Source organism: Pyrus communis, chromosome 4 (genome assembly GCF_963583255.1).
Source record: "Pyrus communis chromosome 4, drPyrComm1.1, whole genome shotgun sequence".
In the NCBI taxonomy this organism is placed as follows: domain Eukaryota; kingdom Viridiplantae; phylum Streptophyta; class Magnoliopsida; order Rosales; family Rosaceae; genus Pyrus; species Pyrus communis.
Genome location: NC_084806.1, coordinates 3094136 through 3111496, shown reverse-complemented (window position 1 = coordinate 3111496; position 17361 = coordinate 3094136). Strand labels below are relative to the sequence as shown.

General features: G+C 39.0%; 2 protein-coding genes across 3 annotated transcripts; one reads left to right on the top strand and one right to left on the bottom strand.

Annotated features, from left to right (window-relative positions):
- Positions 1-392: 392 nt before the first annotated feature.
- Positions 393-6814, top strand: LOC137730889 (DNA-directed RNA polymerase 1, mitochondrial-like). Of its 2 annotated transcripts, XR_011068228.1 has the most exons (19): positions 393-1430; positions 1891-2148; positions 2231-2364; positions 2451-2517; positions 2690-2748; positions 2855-2972; positions 3155-3268; positions 3426-3557; positions 3640-4056; positions 4168-4218; positions 4333-4403; positions 4583-4667; positions 4921-5073; positions 5161-5235; positions 5426-5515; positions 5646-5808; positions 5910-6013; positions 6147-6326; positions 6423-6814. XR_011068228.1 is itself a non-coding variant. In XM_068469889.1 (18 exons), exons 1-18 carry the CDS (start codon positions 609-611, stop codon positions 6255-6257), a joined length of 3024 nt encoding a protein of 1007 aa, XP_068325990.1. In that variant the 5' UTR covers positions 393-608; the 3' UTR covers positions 6258-6814. The 2 variants fall into 2 exon arrangements, 1 of the variants encoding a protein (XP_068325990.1); XM_068469889.1 differs by having other exon boundaries at positions 6147-6814.
- A 295-nt stretch (positions 6815-7109) lies between these two features.
- LOC137730891 (amino acid transporter AVT6A-like) lies at positions 7110-10045 on the bottom strand. The gene is made up of 5 exons (XM_068469891.1): positions 9519-10045; positions 8473-8625; positions 8104-8307; positions 7552-8017; positions 7110-7445 (listed from the first exon to the last, which is right to left on the bottom strand). The coding sequence occupies exons 1-5, from the start codon at positions 9940-9942 to the stop codon at positions 7319-7321; spliced, it is 1374 nt and encodes a 457-aa protein (XP_068325992.1). The 5' UTR covers positions 9943-10045; the 3' UTR covers positions 7110-7318.
- Positions 10046-17361: the final 7316 nt, after the last annotated feature.

The following is a 17361-nucleotide window of genomic DNA, read 5'->3' as shown; positions in this document are numbered from 1 at the left end:
TTCTCAAATTGCACTTTAAGGTTTTGAAATTGTATCAATTCATACCTTTTATATATGAATTCAAAGTCAAATTATCAATTTAATAAAGATTCATATAATTCATCAGACCTATGTAGATTAAGAAAATGTCATAAGTCTTGAAAACAATGTAAAAAAATTAAAACTTCGTGACACATTTTAAAACTATAAAGGGTGCGAAATGTAAATAGCCCTTAAAAACGAAGAAATTAACCAGAAGCCCACCGCCATAGACAGACCGACTATTGGGTCAGCCCAATTATAGCTTTGAGTTTTGAAATGGGTCGACTCGGGAAAACGTCTAGCCCAAGCCGACGATCCAACGGCTTTATCTAACACACAGAGAACGTAGGTTTATGCAGGGTTTAAAGGCGGCCACTCGCCCAGTCACTCCTCCTTCCTCCCTCCCTCCACCCACCTCCTCCAGATCGCAGTTTTCCAATTCATATGCTCATTTTTGTTCTTATAACTAAATTTGTATTGTTCTTATAGCTCCAATTTTTCCTCAATTTTGCTGCTCCTTCGATCGTTGAAGATTTTTCGTTTGATGTCCCTTATCTTTCATCTCCTGCAACTTTGATCTTGGAAATATGTGGAGAAACTTCGCCAAAAAGGTTGCTTCCAGAAAGGCAAATCCTTCGTCACAGTTTCATTTGGGTTTTGCTACTTCTTCTTCAGTGAAATTTTCTCAAGAATCGAGCTTTATCGAGAAAACCAGGCATTTCGAGGCCCGGAATTGTGTAAACAATCGGTTATTGGTGATGGGTTTTCGACAAATTGGCGATACAGCCTCCCAAAAGGACGAATTGGGCAGATGCAGTTTGCTGAATCCGAGTTACTTTCATGGCGTTTCTGGGTTTTATGGCTATGCCAGAGGCTATGCCAGTGCTGCCGAGGCCATTGCGTCGACCGATGGGGATGAGGAGTCGTCGGGGTCCGAAGAAATTCAGGAATTGTTGGAGGATTTGATCAGAGAGAACAACAAGGTGGAGTCCCATTTCAAGCAGCCGAAGAAAGTGGTTGCTGGTATAGGAGTAGGAAAGTACAATCTCCTCCGGAAGAGGCAAATAAAGCTGGAGACCGAGGCGTGGGAAGAGGCGGCGAACGAGTACCAAGAGCTTTTAGTGGACATGTGCGAGCAGAAGCTTGCACCCAATTTGCCATACATTAAGTCATTGTTTCTTGGTTGGTTTGAGCCTTTACGAAACGCCATTGCTGAGGACCAAGAAGCCTGCAGGCAACCGAACAATAGAGTCAGTCATGCTCCGTATATTGATCACTTACCGGCTGATAAGATGGCAGTTATTACAATGCACAAGTTGATGGGGCTGTTGATGACAAATAATGGCGGAGTCGGGAGTGTCAGGGTAGTCCAAGCTGCTTGTGCGATAGGTGAAGCCATTGAGAATGAGGTATGCGAGCTCACTATTTTCTTATTTGGTAAATTCATGTTTGCTTTTTATTATTGAAATACGCAAATTCTCTAAATTTCTATGAACATTATATAGCTGTGCTGAATTTGGTTTTGGTCCTAAGTTGGTTGTACTTTGAACATTTTGGCTAGAATTTTAGTTAGCGATCAACCATCAGTCTGTTCGGTTTGGTAGAATATCATTACTTCAACTCCTTGTATTCATACAAACGTGAACTTCCCTTTTCTAGGATTACAATTTACATGTATTTGCAATATATGAAATTGAGTCCTTTGATCTCTCATGCCTTCATGACTAGTTGAAGGCTTTTCTCATGAGCTAGTAATGCTTCTTTCAGCATCCAGTGAAAATAATAGCGAAATAATGGTGACAGTACATTTTCCATTTATTGTTGGTTTTGAATGTTTTAGGAGTTAAATACCGTAATCATGTGCATCAGGTTAGGATACACAGGTTTTTGGAGAAGACAAAGAAGAAGAAGAACCCTACTGACAAGAAGCCCGAAGATGAATCTGATCCTGCGATCATTGAACAAGAACAACTGACGATCAGCGAGCAAGAGAAACTGACGAAAGAACAACAGAGACTTAGGAAAAAGGTTAACAAACTGATAAAAAAGCAGAAAATGAAGCAAGTGAGGGAGATTGTGAAGGAACAAGAAGACTTAAAGCCATGGGGTCAGGAAGCCCATGTTAAGGTTTGTGATGCTTATAGAAATAATTATGCAAACTATCTTGTTATTGTTGTTGCTATATTATCGTGGTCCTTGTACTTGCCAGGTTGGCTGTCGATTGATTCAGTTGTTGATGGACACAGCTTATATACAACCTCCAGTTGATCAATCAGGAGATGATCCACTTGATATACGCCCCGCATTTGTACATGTCCTTAAGACTATCACTAAAGACACACAGTAAGAATTGTTGGATCTTTTTCCTGTGTCTATCTAGCTCCCCACCAGTTCTATATGCTTATACTTCTGTGGGTTTCTTGTAATAGGAAGACTAGTAGGAGATATGGTGTTATAGAATGCGACCCATTAGTTCGCAAAGGCATGGAGAAATCTGTAAGTAGAACAATTTTAACTGATTTGTCTCATGCTATCATTCTAGTTTGTTTTTTTATTTGTTTTTGTTCTTGCGACTTACAAGGGAAATAATCTTCTTTCCTTCTAATTTGTACAAATGAATTTATACCTGAGTAAAACAAGTCTACTGATTTCTGTTCTGTCCAAGCAGGCAAGGCACATGGTCATTCCTTATATGCCTATGTTGGTACCCCCTATCAACTGGACAGGGTATGTAGTATTTAGATTAGTTGGAGTTTTAGCTTTGAATTAGCTAGATTAAGCACTTCGGGGTTTTTAGCCGACTCTTATTGCCTGTTGGTATATACTTTGGCAGGTATGACAGAGGAGCATATTTATTCTTACCATCCTATGTTATGCGAACTCATGGAGCGAAACAACAACGCCAAGTTGTTAAAAGGACTCCTAGGACGCAATTAGAACCTGTTTTTGAGGTTTGAAATCCCCAGGAACTGTTACTTTCGGTTTCAGTATTGTATCTGCTCCTGCCTTTAGAATTTGTTCACAAGCTATGTTTCATCAGAAACATCCCTTAAATGTTTTCCTCTAGTGCGAGGGTTCTCACTTGTACTTATTAGTTTTTCCCCCTAATCTCTTGACTGTTCTCTGTATTTAGGCCCTGGATACTCTTGGAAGTACCAAATGGAGGGTGAACAAACGGGTACTTGGTGTAATAGACAGGATATGGGCTAGCGGAGGCCGTCTTGCTGACTTGGTTGACCGTGAAGATGTGGGTTATTTTTAACTGGATTTGCTTTTCATACTTCCAAGCTTTGACAGAAACTATTTTGTTTTGCTTCAACGTGTCATCAACATGTAATTCAGCATCTAAGTATTACTGGTTTTTATCAATAAATAATCTTCATTTTGTTCCTGCTTTAAAAAAGGTTCCATTGCCTGAAGAACCAGACACAGAAGATGAGACAGAAATAAAAAAATGGAAGTGGAAAGTTAAAGCTGCAAAGAAGGAGAATAGTGAGAGACACTCACAGCGGTGTGACATAGAACTCAAACTTGCTGTAAGAATAATTCCTGTTAAGTTAAATAATGCACCCATCTTAGATACTCTGATATTAAGTAAGTTTCTCTGAATGGGAATAGGTATCTCGAAAAATGAAGGATGAAGAAGGCTTCTACTACCCGCACAACCTTGATTTCCGTGGTCGTGCTTACCCCATGCACCCATATCTAAACCATCTTGGTTCTGATATGTGCCGAGGCATCCTGGAGTTTGCAGAGGGACGACCTCTTGAAAAGTCAGGCTTACGGTGGTTGAAGATACATTTGGCAAATTTATATGCTGGTGGCGTGGACAAACTACCCTTTGATGAGCGAGTAGCATTTACTGAGAATCATGTGGATGAAATTTTTGATTCGGCAGTCAGACCTCTTGAAGGGAAGCGCTGGTGGTTGGGTGCTGAGGATCCTTTCCAATGCTTGGCAGCATGTATTAATCTCTATGAAGCATTGAGAAGCCCCTCTCCAGAGACTACCATTTCATATATGCCTGTCCACCAGGTAATTTTTCTCTCGGAATATTAATATCGTAACCTACAGACAATATTTAGTGATTTTGGTAAAGATGATTTTGTTATCCAATATCGATCGGAGTCTCTTTTCTGTTGCAAGGATGGTTCATGTAATGGTTTACAACATTATGCTGCTCTTGGAAGGGACAAGGTAATGAACCTTTTAAATATTCTTTACAGAGCAGTTATACTTGCCTTAATTGCTTGTGTGAGTTTTTGTTTTGTTGATCAAACTTCTCATCTCTTTCTTTCTTTCTTTTTTTAGCTTGGAGCTGCTGCTGTTAATCTTGTGGGGGGAGAGAAACCTGCAGATCTTTACTCAGGAATTGCTGCCAGGTAACTGTTTCGCGTTGAGTTGAGTTGAATGGCAAATATACATTTTTGGCATTGTTGCATTTTTAAAGATGTAAAAACTTAGAAGAGTAAGCAACCTGATTCATTTCCCTAATACACCACTGATAAGTGGTATCTTTTTTATTAATTCGTCTTAATGATTTTTTTTTGTGGCTGTGCAGGGTACTCGATATAATGCGGAGTGATGCAGAGAAAGATCCTGCCACTAATCCAAATGCATTGCATGCTAGGCTGTTAATTAATCAGGTTAATATCATTAATTGTGCTTGCAAAATCCAATTTATATGAAGCTTTTCATTGGATAATAATGCTGAAATAGTTTGCAAAAAGTTTAAATGTTGTAGAATTTTCCCAGTTTTGATGACTTGGCCACCACAATAACGTTGCAAACAAATTATTTGGCTTGCTTTGTTAAGAAAAGAATTTACTTGAGCTCTGCTCTTTGCTGCTGCTTAATGTGATGTTTCTAATATCTGGCTTGTGTAATGGGAAATTTTAGGTGGATCGTAAATTGGTGAAGCAAACAGTTATGACGTCTGTATATGGTGTTACTTATGTTGGTGCACGTGATCAAATTAAGAGGAGATTAAAAGAGCGTAATAACATAGCTGATGACTCGGCGCTTTTTAACGCAGCTTGCTATGCTGCAAGGGTAAGTGAATAAAACTAGCGGATGTTTCTGTGTCCAATGTCTGTGTATGTAATGAAGTCTGTATTGATTATTTTACTTTCTGAGCAGACCACCCTGACTGCACTAGGAGAGATGTTTGAAGCTGCAAGAAGTATTATGAGTTGGCTCGGTGAATGTGCAAAGGTCTGTTTCATCCACTTTGTCATCTGTTTGTTCTTCATGAGATATGTGAATGGTTAACTGTTAAGTGCTTCAAAAGCTAAGCACATGCACAAGGGATAGATGTGGATTCTATGTTTGAGAATATCATGTCTTTAACTAAGTCTGTATTGTTCTCATACTAGTCCTGACAGCGATATTTGAACAAAAATAGGTGATAGCTTCGGAGAATCATCCTGTTCAGTGGACCACTCCCCTTGGACTTCCCGTTGTACAACCCTACCGACAATTAGGAAGGCATCTGGTAATATTCTTAACAACTTCTCGAAATTTCCAATGTGGATATATATTTTACTTAGTTACAAAAAGATTCTGAGTTTTTCGTTTTAAGGCGAGCTCGAGCATGTAAATAAGTTGCTGCTTTGAAAATGCAGATTAAGACTTCCCTTCAGGTGTTGACTTTACAAAGAGAAACTGACAAGGTCATGGTTAAACGGCAGAGGACAGCCTTTCCCCCAAATTTTGTGCACTCCCTTGACGGTTCCCACATGATGATGACTGCTGTTGCCTGCAAGAAAGCAGGCTTAAATTTTGCAGGTTTCTGCTGGATTTTTATTTTCTATTGTCTTTTACTCTCCTGTATAGGGAAGTACTTGTATACTAGTTGAGTTTTGCCAATTTACTGCTAATGATTACAGGAGTACATGACTCATATTGGACGCATGCATGTGATGTTGACGAAATGAATGGGATACTAAGGGAGAAATTTGTTGAACTCTACAATGCACCGATACTGGAGAATGTGAGTATATAGAATGATGCTGATTTTGCCTAGTGAAAATTTGTGAACATACCCGTTAGCTTTTTCTGACTGAATTGAAATTGCTCTTCCCATGTTATATTGCCTGTCTAATTTGTTACTTTTATGTCTACAGTTGTTGGAGGGCTTTCAAGAGTCTTTCCCCAACATGACTTTTCCCCCGTTGCCAGATCGTGGAGACTTCGATCTCAGAGATGTTCTTGAATCTCCCTATTTCTTCAACTAGTCCGAGCCAGATGATTGCCAGGCGGCTGTGCCCTTTTTGGTCGCTTTAGTTCCCCATATCATTCACAAGGTGATGAAATTTTATTTAATCTCTCTCATTCAAGGACGTGAGAAGGTCAAGGAGAGCGAATTCCGATGAAAAAAAATGCTTCATGTTCGGCTGCAGCTATTAATCTGCTGTTTGTACTTGTACATATGTCAAGAAGGGCTATCTTCACCAATTAGCTGGAGATATCCCACGGGGCTTGGCCGTCTTCTGCATCCACTATTTGAAAGGATTGGGGAAATAGGATGGTCAACAAGCAGCATTCGAGAAAATTGAGACATCCCCATGGATGTGAATCAGAGAAAAACTAAAGCGCCAACAGAGTTGATTCAAACAAATAGGCGAACGACGTTAGACGAACATTGAGGACGTCTTGATTCTCTGAGTGCAACAGATTAAGGGTGGGCATAAATCGTCAACATAAATGTTGTCAGTTCCGTTTGTAAAATTTTGTTTCGTTACGGTTCATTTCAAAGGAAATGTAGAATAAGTTCATGTAATGATTGTTGATTCTTGCTCAATTTTGATGCAGAATTCATATGATTTTAAGGTGAAATTTACACAGGAAATTAGAGAGGTGGCATTGGATACACAAATACCGTCTTGTTTTTCGGTTTGACACCTTCCAACGTTAGGCACTAAAGCAACATAAGTTCAGTTTTACAAAAGCTGTTTTATGAACCAAAGCGTGTCAATATTTTAGAGAGACGGGTCAGTTGTCCATTACTAATTACACTGTTTGCGAAATAGGACGGATGTTGGGATTTTATCACAAGCATCAGTGTAATTAGAAGTGGAATTACTCGGTAGGGGAAAGTGTTCTTCAAGATGACTTAAGGTATTGCATTAGAATTTTCGTACGTATAATTATACATACACGATCGAAGGCTGTATTTTTGCTTTCGCTTTGTCTTACATATATCTCCCTGGAAAACTTGAGTGTTTTCCTGGATTTCAAATGACAATGCTCTACAGGTATAGTATAGGTTGTTCATCTAACAACAGCCTCTTAACAGTCACACCTTCTCTTTGAACAAGGCAGTAGCATTGCTGTATATCGCCATCAGATTCGCAAACACAGCCAGACCGATCATGAAAACGGATAAGATCTTGTCCTTCGTCGTTGCTATGCCGTGTTTGTCCCTGAATCACAAAATTTTGATATCGAATGCACATAAGTTTGCATGCGCGCACACACGTCATTGCTGAACTTGAAAATGAAAAACAATATGAATGTCACATAACTCACCTTAGAGCGATGGCAGCAGGAAAGATGAATCCGATGCAGACTGTAGCGGTCGCTCCAGAGAACTGGAAAACATCCCAGATGCTGGGAATAAAATTTGCGCCCAAGAAGACGAGAGAAATTAGTCCGATGGTGCTTAATGTAAACCTACAATTGTCGGAAACCAGAGGCCTAGACGAAGGAAAGAGGAGGTCATCCAAGTTGAGTCGCAGTGGATGGAAAATAACGGGAAAAACAAGCATGAGGTGGAGGGCATAGCTGATGCGAACGATATCATTGAGCAAAAAGCTGTAAGGGATGCCAAGGTTGGTGTCGAAATTGGCTAGCACATCGTCAAGAGTTGAGTCCCCGAATAGGAGGAAACCGAAAAAGCTAGTCAGAATGTAAACAGTAGAGCACAAAGCCAATGATGTCTGTACAATTGGTTGAATCAAGGAAGTGTCTTCGAGCTCACTGTCGATAGTATGCACTGCAGGAAAAGAAATTCTCGTTAATGTTTAAGCTTTTTAGCTTGCAGATAACAGCAGCATGTTGTTGTGGATCAGCTAGCCATACCGTTGAAGTGGCAGATGAAGGCCGTCACAAGGACAGGAACAACTGTGAAGAGATTCCACACAGATGCAATATCCGACACGTTAGGGAGGAGCCTGGGCATGGAAATACCTCCATAAAAGAGTTTAGTAACTACAATTCCTGCAGTAATAACAAGAAAAACAATCGCCAGCGCAACTGCTAAAGCAGATGTGTATCTCAACGAATCTGCAAGCACAGAAAGGAACAAGTTACGTAAACGCTTCATCAACATAATGTACTGGGATAGAATTGCAACTCGTAGAGTTACTGACATGAACTATCCAATCACAAGTTTGCGATAAGATGTTCAGTTTTGGGTTCAATCTCACAAAACAAACAGTGTATATGTACCTATTCGCTTCAACGATGCCAATGGAGCAAACACGAAGATGGTTGCGACGAGCAGAACGAAGGTGCGGCCGTTCCACCAGTGTTCACCAAACCACCCTTCTAACACCCCAGCATGGTGAACTCCAGTTGAAGAAGTTCCAGAAAGCACGTCACCTAAGCCACATGAAAATTTGGATAAGAATAACTGAGAACTACCCATTTTACTTAACTTGCAAGAAAGAAATACAAGTCCCAGCATCTTCTGAATTGATTATTCAAGAGCAGCTTTTCTTATAATTTGGATGTTTAGAATTACACTAGCGATTTTGGCATTCATTCTGTCGCTATATGTGCTCCAAACTGAATATTTTAAGTGAAATTTGCACTCGTGTGAATTGCAGGAGGCAAAACTAGTAGCGTTAAAATCACTAGCCTTCCAATACTTTGGAGAGTAAGGGTAGCTTCTGGAAGGGCTAAGGCGTTTCTAACTATGTTTGACAAATAAAAAGCACTACTTTTACGAAAAAATTTGACATGTTTATACTAAGAGCTTGGCTCCTTAACGTTGAGGAGGAGCTCCTCTTCAAAATTCTTATCAGCATATTCACAAAACTTTGTGTTTATAATCAAAACTGTTCATATTATAAATCATTCTATAATGATCATATTTGCAAACAATATTTAAAACTAAGGTCGTTTAGTCAATCAATTGTACCAAATAGATATACAGTTCATTATACTTTTACCAATTCTGTCCATCTGATTTTAAACAGTTAGATAACTAAACGATAATAACTTTAATTGATTTTTTTTGTAAAAATGATCTTCAAATAGTGATTTACGATATAAATAATTCGATTATAAACACGAAATTATGTGAATATGCCACAAAATATTTTGAGGAGTTTCTCCTCAATCTTTGAGGACCCAATTTTGAAACACTTCTAACAAAAGTACTTATAAGGAAAAGTGCTTCCATAGATGAGCCCTAAGATTATGAATTGAACCCAATTAAAAATTTAGACTTCACACCTAAAAATCAGGACAGAACGAAAACATGGATTTACCAATGATGATCATGTAGATGATGAGGGTTCCAAGATTGTTAACCAAGATGCACAGCTGAAACACAACTTTCCCAGCTTTCCCAAAAGCATCCCCCATCACCCCTCCAAAAGTCGCAGCCTTCCCGACCCTACTGAACCTCAGCAGCATCTCCACCGACGCCTCCGTCAGAACCGCCACAAACACGATCATCCCAATCCCAACGCCGAGTCCCAACACTTTCATGGTGGCCGGCAGCGCCATAATCCCGGCGCCAATAATGGTGGTCGACAGATTAAACACCGCGCCGGTGAAAGATGCCCCATTAAACTCCCCCGCTGCTGGCTCATCATCTTGGTCCGTCCGACTTGGCAGTAGCGGAGAATCCTCGTTCGTAGGTTGCTTCCATTTTGTTGGATTCCTGGGATTTTTGCTGTCAGTGGTCATTGTTTGTTAAAGCGAGTGACACTTTCAAAGTCTCTTTTCTTTTGTGTGGAAATTCGTAGCCGCTTTGTTAAGTAATCTTGATAAAGAACACGTAACAGGACAACTGGTAATATCAGGCAACCAAAATAAATGTACTCTGTCACAAACTAATCTTGCGGCGTAAATGTGAAAATTTAAGAGTTTTAACGAAAATTACTTTAATGAAAAATTATATTTTTATATTAAAAAATTAATTATATATTATTTATTTTATCTTTTATTTTATCCTTATCGTTAAAATTTAAAAATTTTAAATCACTTTCATTAATTTTCCTCAAATTCAAAGCATAATGTTGTGTTAATAGTTCAGAATGTTACGCCGCGCCGTGAGAATGTAGATAAGCTTTTAGGAAACGATGGTGGTTGGGATGTTCTTATCCATTCAGGTGATGAACAGCTACATTGGGCAGGCAATTATTTGTCGTGTTGTAATAATTGTGCTCACAAAGTCCTAATCTTTAGCAAAAGTAATCATCTAGGGTGTGATATCATTTTATTTTTCACGCCATCTTTTCATTTTTGATTATCAGATTGGATGAATTGAATAAAATCAACAAATAAAAATTAATAAAAATTATGTAAAAAATACATCTTAAATAATTAAAGAATTGTTATTGGCATTCCAAAATTCTCATTCTGCGTTCCAAACTTTCTATATTTAAAAAAAAAATACACTTATAAAATGTAGAATAAAATTTTTAAAATGTTAATCACACTTTCCAATAATTATTAATGTGTTTCTAATTGGGACGTCACTCATTGAATGTGTCACGTGATTAATGCTGGGTGCTTGTGGTCCGAACGATCAGAAATGTTAGGTACGGCGGTGGACCGCCGAACAGGACGGTTTGCAGTCAGAGCTGATAGGTTGGACGACGTGGAGAAGTTTGAGTGGATGATGAGTCTGGAAAGACCAGGCTTGTAGATTTGGTTTCATTGTCTTTCTAAAAACGCTTCTATTTTATCAAATTATTCAAAAACAACTTCAGAACCATGCATCGATCGATAGGGGTAGTTTTGACATTTTTGTGATTGTGTATGGTCCAACTCGCACAGCTACAGTTCTCACTGTAGATAGGGCACGAAAGAATGATAGCGACGGCAACGATGATAGACGCGCCGTGCTGGGACTCTTGCGGCAACTGGTGAAGGATGATAACGACAGCACTGTTAAAAAATACAACAACTTCTGAAAGTGTGGTTCCTTGTGCAGGAAACAAGTGCACAAACAATGAATATTTCAACGACAATCCGAATGCTTTCCAGTAGTCACCAGTCTGTAAGGCATGCATCGTTGCTGTTCTTGCTTGAACTTTCAAGATCACAATCGTTATGCGAGAAAATTGGGTCAGAGCCGTTGTATTTCAGAGCTCTCGCACAGCTCTCATCATACCATCCAAATGGCAAATTACTACAAGAAGCTGGAATTATACAAGTCATGGTTGAAGAGATGTTCATTAAACAAACCAATGGACTCAAAAGCGAAGCAGCCGCAATCCTTGCAAGTATATTCGAGTCAGGGCATGAGCTCGAGTCCCCGCTAATTCTCATGGTCTCTATGACTTCCGACTATGTTGTGTGCAACATCATCGATATACTCAAGAACGCAACTGCCCAGGTATCAGCAATCGGGTTGGAGAATCTTTCAGCAGAGTCAATAAAACTATCAAAACCGCCACAAATCAAGAGAAAGAAGTCGTTGCACCTGCCCAAGTATCTAACTTGTGGATCACCAAGGAGGAGGAATACACCGCTGTGCCCGGTTCACAGAGGGATATGTTCTTCACAGTACACATCAGCATTGTTGATGCGAAGGCGGTTTAGAGGCTGTTAGTGTGTTCGGGGCATGAGAATGCGGAAGTTGTCGAAGCTGCGTTGTCGGCAATATGTACATTGTTGGATGACAAAGTTGATCATGCTGTGCATCATGTTTTGAATGTGGTGAAAGAGCACAGGAGAAGGGGCTGTGGCAGCAGTCGTTTTGGGTGATTGAGAAGTTCTTGAATAAATCTATTTTTTACACAAGCGATACTGGAAGAGGGAGATTCAAACTCGGAAACCTCGAGTGCAAGGGATAATGTTCTTAACATACTGAGCTACAAGCCTCTTACACAATTTTGTAAATCTTCAATGAACTAAGTTTTTATGGATTCTTTGATCGTTCATTGATATATATATATATATATATATATATGTCAAACCTGAGTCGAAGGTTCATATAGATTAAATCACACACATTCAGAGGGAGTTAGGTACACTCTATTTTTAGCTATTGCGTTTTTTTTCCTCAGATTTTTTAATAAGCCATTAGCTAAATCTGGTTTCAAAGAGTTTTTCTTGATATAAAATTTGCCTGAAAAATAAAATAAATTTAAAAGGTATTGGTAACTTTTGTTCATCATAAATCACATCGAATAACAAAACAAATAAGACTGACACAATAAAATTCACCTAAACAATAACAAACAAGGAACAAGAGAGGAAATTTGACTCCATTGCTTTACATATAACAAACACTTTCATACACAAATTTGCAGTTCAATTGTTTAAGAGTATTTATCCAAGCTACCGAATTCCTGGATTTGATCAAATATATATTCGCCTGTATCAAAAATATTAAAAATATATAAACACTTTCCTCGGTTAGTTGGCCAAAGCAAATCCTCCCTACTGTGACATTTGTAATACAAATACAATGGAGCAGGTCTTGGCCGGCAATGCTTGAGAACCACTTCAAAATTGACAAAATATAATTCCTTCTGATGATCCAAATTTCAAATGTTGTCCTTCGACCAACAATATTGTTTCTAGCTTTTGTATTTAACCTCCATCTTACAACCTAATACAACATTTATACATGTATATTTGTCTCCACCATAAAAATTTGAACTAAACTTGTACATCCCTTGGATTGCCGGCATGAGATGGTTTTAAAAAAAAATCAATATTTTTAATGATCTTCGGCCTTTATATATGTCGACTCTTGCGCAGCTGAGGCTAACAGCAATAGGGTTTTCATCTCTACATCCAGACTCGATCGAGCGAGCACTGATTCGTTTGGAACATTCTCTGGTGTTAGCGTTTTGAAAATGGAAGAAGGAAAAAATGCACTGAGAATGAAGAAATGCTGCTATTCTCTCTGCAAGTTACAGAGGAACCTTTTCATTCTTTTGTAAAGTATGTTTTCCACACAGCACACACAATCGTGAAAAAGGGAATAACTCTGTTAACAAGGCTTAGCTGGATACACACACCAACAATACAATCTCAGCCTTACACTTGTCATAATCTAAGACTAAGTGAATACACAATTAGAAACAAGGCTTATTTACTTTAACTTTACTTAGCTCACAGCTTATACACTAATACTCCCCTTTAAGCTTTGAGCAGATATAACTCCAAGTTTGTCCCTGAGATAGTTGAATCTGTCCTTTGGTAATGCCTTGGTGAAAATGTCTGCCACTTGTTCTTTGGTAGGACAGTAAACCAAGTCAATTATCCCTTGCTGCAAGGCATCCTTGATGAAGTGATATCTCCGGTCAATGTGTTTTGTCTTCTGGTGAAACACAGGGTTCTTGGATATTGAGATTGCAGATGTGTTATCACACTGCAGAGGAGTTGCCTCAGCTTGTAATTCTCCAAAATCTTCAAGAACAAACCTGATCCATATAGCTTGAGATGTTGCTTCGGCAGCACTTATATATTCAGCCTCTGCTGTGGATAGTGCAACACAATTTTGTTTCACAGAAGCCCATGAGAACACTCCACTGCCAAAAGAAAACGCATAGCCTGAGGTACTCTTGCTGTCATCTATTGATCCTCCCCAATCACTATCACAGAAACCAACCAAAACTGCCTTCTTGCCTTTCATATAATGCAAACCATAGTCCAGTGTTCCCTTAATATATCTGAGCACTCTCTTAGCTACTCCATAGTGCTTGTTAGAAGGGCCATGCATATATCTAGCTAACAAACTAGCTGCATACATCACATCTGGTCTTGTAGCAGTAAGATACAATAAACTGCCTACAAGTTTTCTGTATTTCTCTTCATCTGCTGCACCACTTCCATCTTCTTTACTTAACTTTTCAGTAGCCACAAGAGGAATAGAGACAGATTTACATTCTTTCAACCCAAATTTATCCAACAGAGAAGAGGCATACTTCTTTTGATGAATGAAGATGCTAGATTCTGTTTGAATCACCCCCATTCCCAGAAAATGGTGAAGAAGACCCAAGTCTGACATCTCATACTTCTCCTTCATATCATCTTTGAACTCATCCAGCATATCTTGATTGTTTCCAGTATACACAATATCATCCACATATATGGAAACTATTAGTATATCCTTTTCTCCCCTTGTCTTAGTGTATAGAGTTGCTTCACTTAAGCTTTTCTCAAACCCACACTTAGCAAAATAGCTGTCAATCTCTCCATACCAGGCCCTAGGCGCCTGTTTCAAGCCATAAAGAGCCTTGTGCAGCTTGTAAACCTTATCTTCCTTGCCACTAATCACAAACCCTTCAGGTTGATCAACATATACTTCTTCCTGCAATATTCCATTTAAGAAAGCAGACTTAACGTCTAATTGAAATAGCTTCCAGCTTCTGTGTGCAGCAAGTGCAATTAGTGTTCTGATGGTGTCCAATCGGGCAACTGGAGCAAACGTCTCATTGTAATCAAGTCCTGGTTTCTGCACATATCCTTTAGCAACCAGCCTTGCCTTGTTCTTTTGTACTGAGCCATCCAAATTTAGTTTGGTTTTGAACACCCATTTCACACCAATAACCTGCTTATCACTTGGTCTGTCTACAAGCTTCCAAGTCTCATTTTTCTCAATCATGGACAATTCTTCTTTCATAGCTTTTATCCAAGCTTTATCTTGTGCAGCTTCCTCATACTTCTCTGGCTCCACAATACAAAGATTGCATTGTGCTAGAATATCACTGATATTTCTCCATTTAACTGGTGTATGGTCATATGGACTAGTGATCTCAACAGTTTCAGAGACATCTCTATCTTGTTCTTCCATTTGATTACTGTCTACTATTTCTGTCACTTCTTGTAGACTGAAATCATTCACAGTCCTATACTGATCTTGAATGTTAGTTATTGCAATAGACTTCTCTGAATTCTCCTTCCAATTCCAAGACATAGTTTCATCGAAGACCACATCCCTTGATAGAATTAGCTTCCTTGAACATGGGTCAAATACTCTGTACCCTTTCTCACAAGTTGCATAACCCACAAACACACCTTTGACAGACTTTGCATCAAGCTTTTGTCTTCTTTCAGCTGGTACATGAACATAACAGAGTGATCCAAACACCTTTAAGTGACCAATTCCTGGTTTTCTCCCACTATAGGCTTCAAAAGGAGTCATGTTCTCAAGAGCTTTTGTAGGCGATCTGTTCAGAATATAAACAGCTGTATGTACAGCTTCTGCCCACAGAGAGTATGGCATGCTCTTATCATGAAGCATTGCCTTAGCCATCTCTACAACTGTTCTATTCTTTCTCTCCACTACTCCATTTTGCTGTGGAGTATAAGCAATGGATAACTGTCTTTGTATGCCTTCAGATTCCAACAACTTGCTGAATTCAGTTGAGAGAAATTCTCCCCCTCTGTCACTTCTTAGACATTTCACTTTAAATCCACATTGTAACTCCACCATTGTTTTGAACTTTCTAAAACAGATTAGTGCCTCAGACTTATGTCGTAGGAAATAAACCCATGACATTCTTGTGTGATCATCAATAAACAACATGAAATATTTATTCCCAGCAATTGATTCATTATTCATGGGACCACACAAATCTGTGTGTATCAATTCTAGAGGATTATTGGCTCTCCAAGCTTGTCCTTTTGGAAACCAATCTCTGTGTTGTTTTCCCATTTGACATCCTGCACACACACCATCAACATTTTCAAGGTGCGGAAGACCATGCACCATTTCTTTTTCTCTAAGCTGCTTGAGGCTTCTAAGATTTAGGTGTCCTAGTCTCTTGTGCCAAGTCCAAGTATATTCAGCTACACTAGTTTTCAATGCAACTTGATCAGTTTGCATTAAAAACAAAGGGTAGCACTATTACTTTTCATCTTAACCTTGATAACCAGACAATCAAGTGAAGGACCATCAAAGATACAACACTCTCCTCCACCAAATAGCAAATAATATCCATGTTCGTCCATCTGTCCCACACTCAACAGATTTTCCTTCAAACCAGGTAGAAACATGACTTCCTTGATGCATTTACTACCAGAATTTGTATCAATCATAAGTGAACCTATTCCAGCAACATCTACCAGATTTCCAGTGGGCATTTGTACCTTTCCAGTGACATTTGTCCTTACATCCCTAAGTAGCTCAACATTTCCAGTCATGTGGTTACTACAACCACTATCAATGTACCAGTTTTCATTCACCTTGACCTCAGTAATTGCACTGTTAGCATAAAACAGATTTCCTGTCACTTCTGCCTGATTAGCACAGTTTGCCTTCTGAACAACCTTGCCTGCTGTGCATTCTCTAGCCCAATGTCCAAACCTATCACAGTTGTGACATTTGGATTGCCCCTTGTATCGACATTCTCCAAAGTGAAACTTAGAGCACACTTTACACTGTGGTTTAACTATATCTTGCTTCACATACCCAGAAGAGTTTGAGTTCTGTGTAGAATTAGTGAATGACCTCTGTTGAAACTTAGGCTTAGATTCCCATTTCTTTCCCTTCGAATTCAAGTGCTTATAGGATTTGAATGTACCAGATTGAGCATTTCCACTAGTTTGTCCTTTTGAACTCACAGAGAATGAGGCAAAAGCCTTTTCAGTGACATCAACATTATGCAAATCAAATCGTTGTTCTTGACTCTTCAAAATTGCTACAACCTCCTGCAGTTCTACAGTTTCTAAGCACTTGGTGTTTTCAATAACTAGACATATGGGATCATATGGTTTACTGAGACTAATGAGCACTTTCTGTACAAGCCTTTCATTAGACAGATTCTCACCAAATGTTTTCATCTGATTGATCAATTCATTTAGCCTAGTAAGATACCCAGACAGAGTTTCATCATCACGCATCCTAGCATACTCAAATTCACGTCTCAGATTTTGTAGTTTCACAGATCTTACCTGATCACCACCATGGTACTCACCATATAACAGATCCCATGCCATCTTCGCAGAGTCTGCATTGGCTATTCTAGGGAATATCTGATCTGAGACTGCGTTCTGAATAATACCCAGAGCTTTTGCATCTTGCATATATGCTGCGACCATTTTCTCATCGTCTTCTTCTTCCTCTGAGCTTCCTTCAGCCTTCTTCTTCTTCTTTGTTTCTGAGATCGTAATCCCTTTTTCAACTAATTTCCATAACCC

Bases quoted from the DNA above. Each gene is read 5' to 3' on its own strand.
- LOC137730889 (XM_068469889.1), top strand. From the start codon at position 609: ATGTGGAGAAACTTCGCCAAAAAGGTTGCTTCCAGAAAGGCAAATCCT. The intron at 4,219-4,332 runs GTAATGAACCTT...TTCTTTTTTTAG, and splicing joins CTGCTCTTGGAAGGGACAAG to CTTGGAGCTGCTGCTGTTAA. The intron at 5,809-5,909 runs GTTTCTGCTGGA...TAATGATTACAG, and splicing joins AGCAGGCTTAAATTTTGCAG to GAGTACATGACTCATATTGG.
- LOC137730891 (XM_068469891.1), bottom strand. From the start codon at position 9,942: ATGACCACTGACAGCAAAAATCCCAGGAATCCAACAAAATGGAAGCAA. The intron at 8,626-9,518 runs GTAAATCCATGT...CATGTGGCTTAG, and splicing joins CATCTACATGATCATCATTG to GTGACGTGCTTTCTGGAACT. The intron at 7,446-7,551 runs GTGAGTTATGTG...TTTGTGATTCAG, and splicing joins CCTGCTGCCATCGCTCTAAG to GGACAAACACGGCATAGCAA.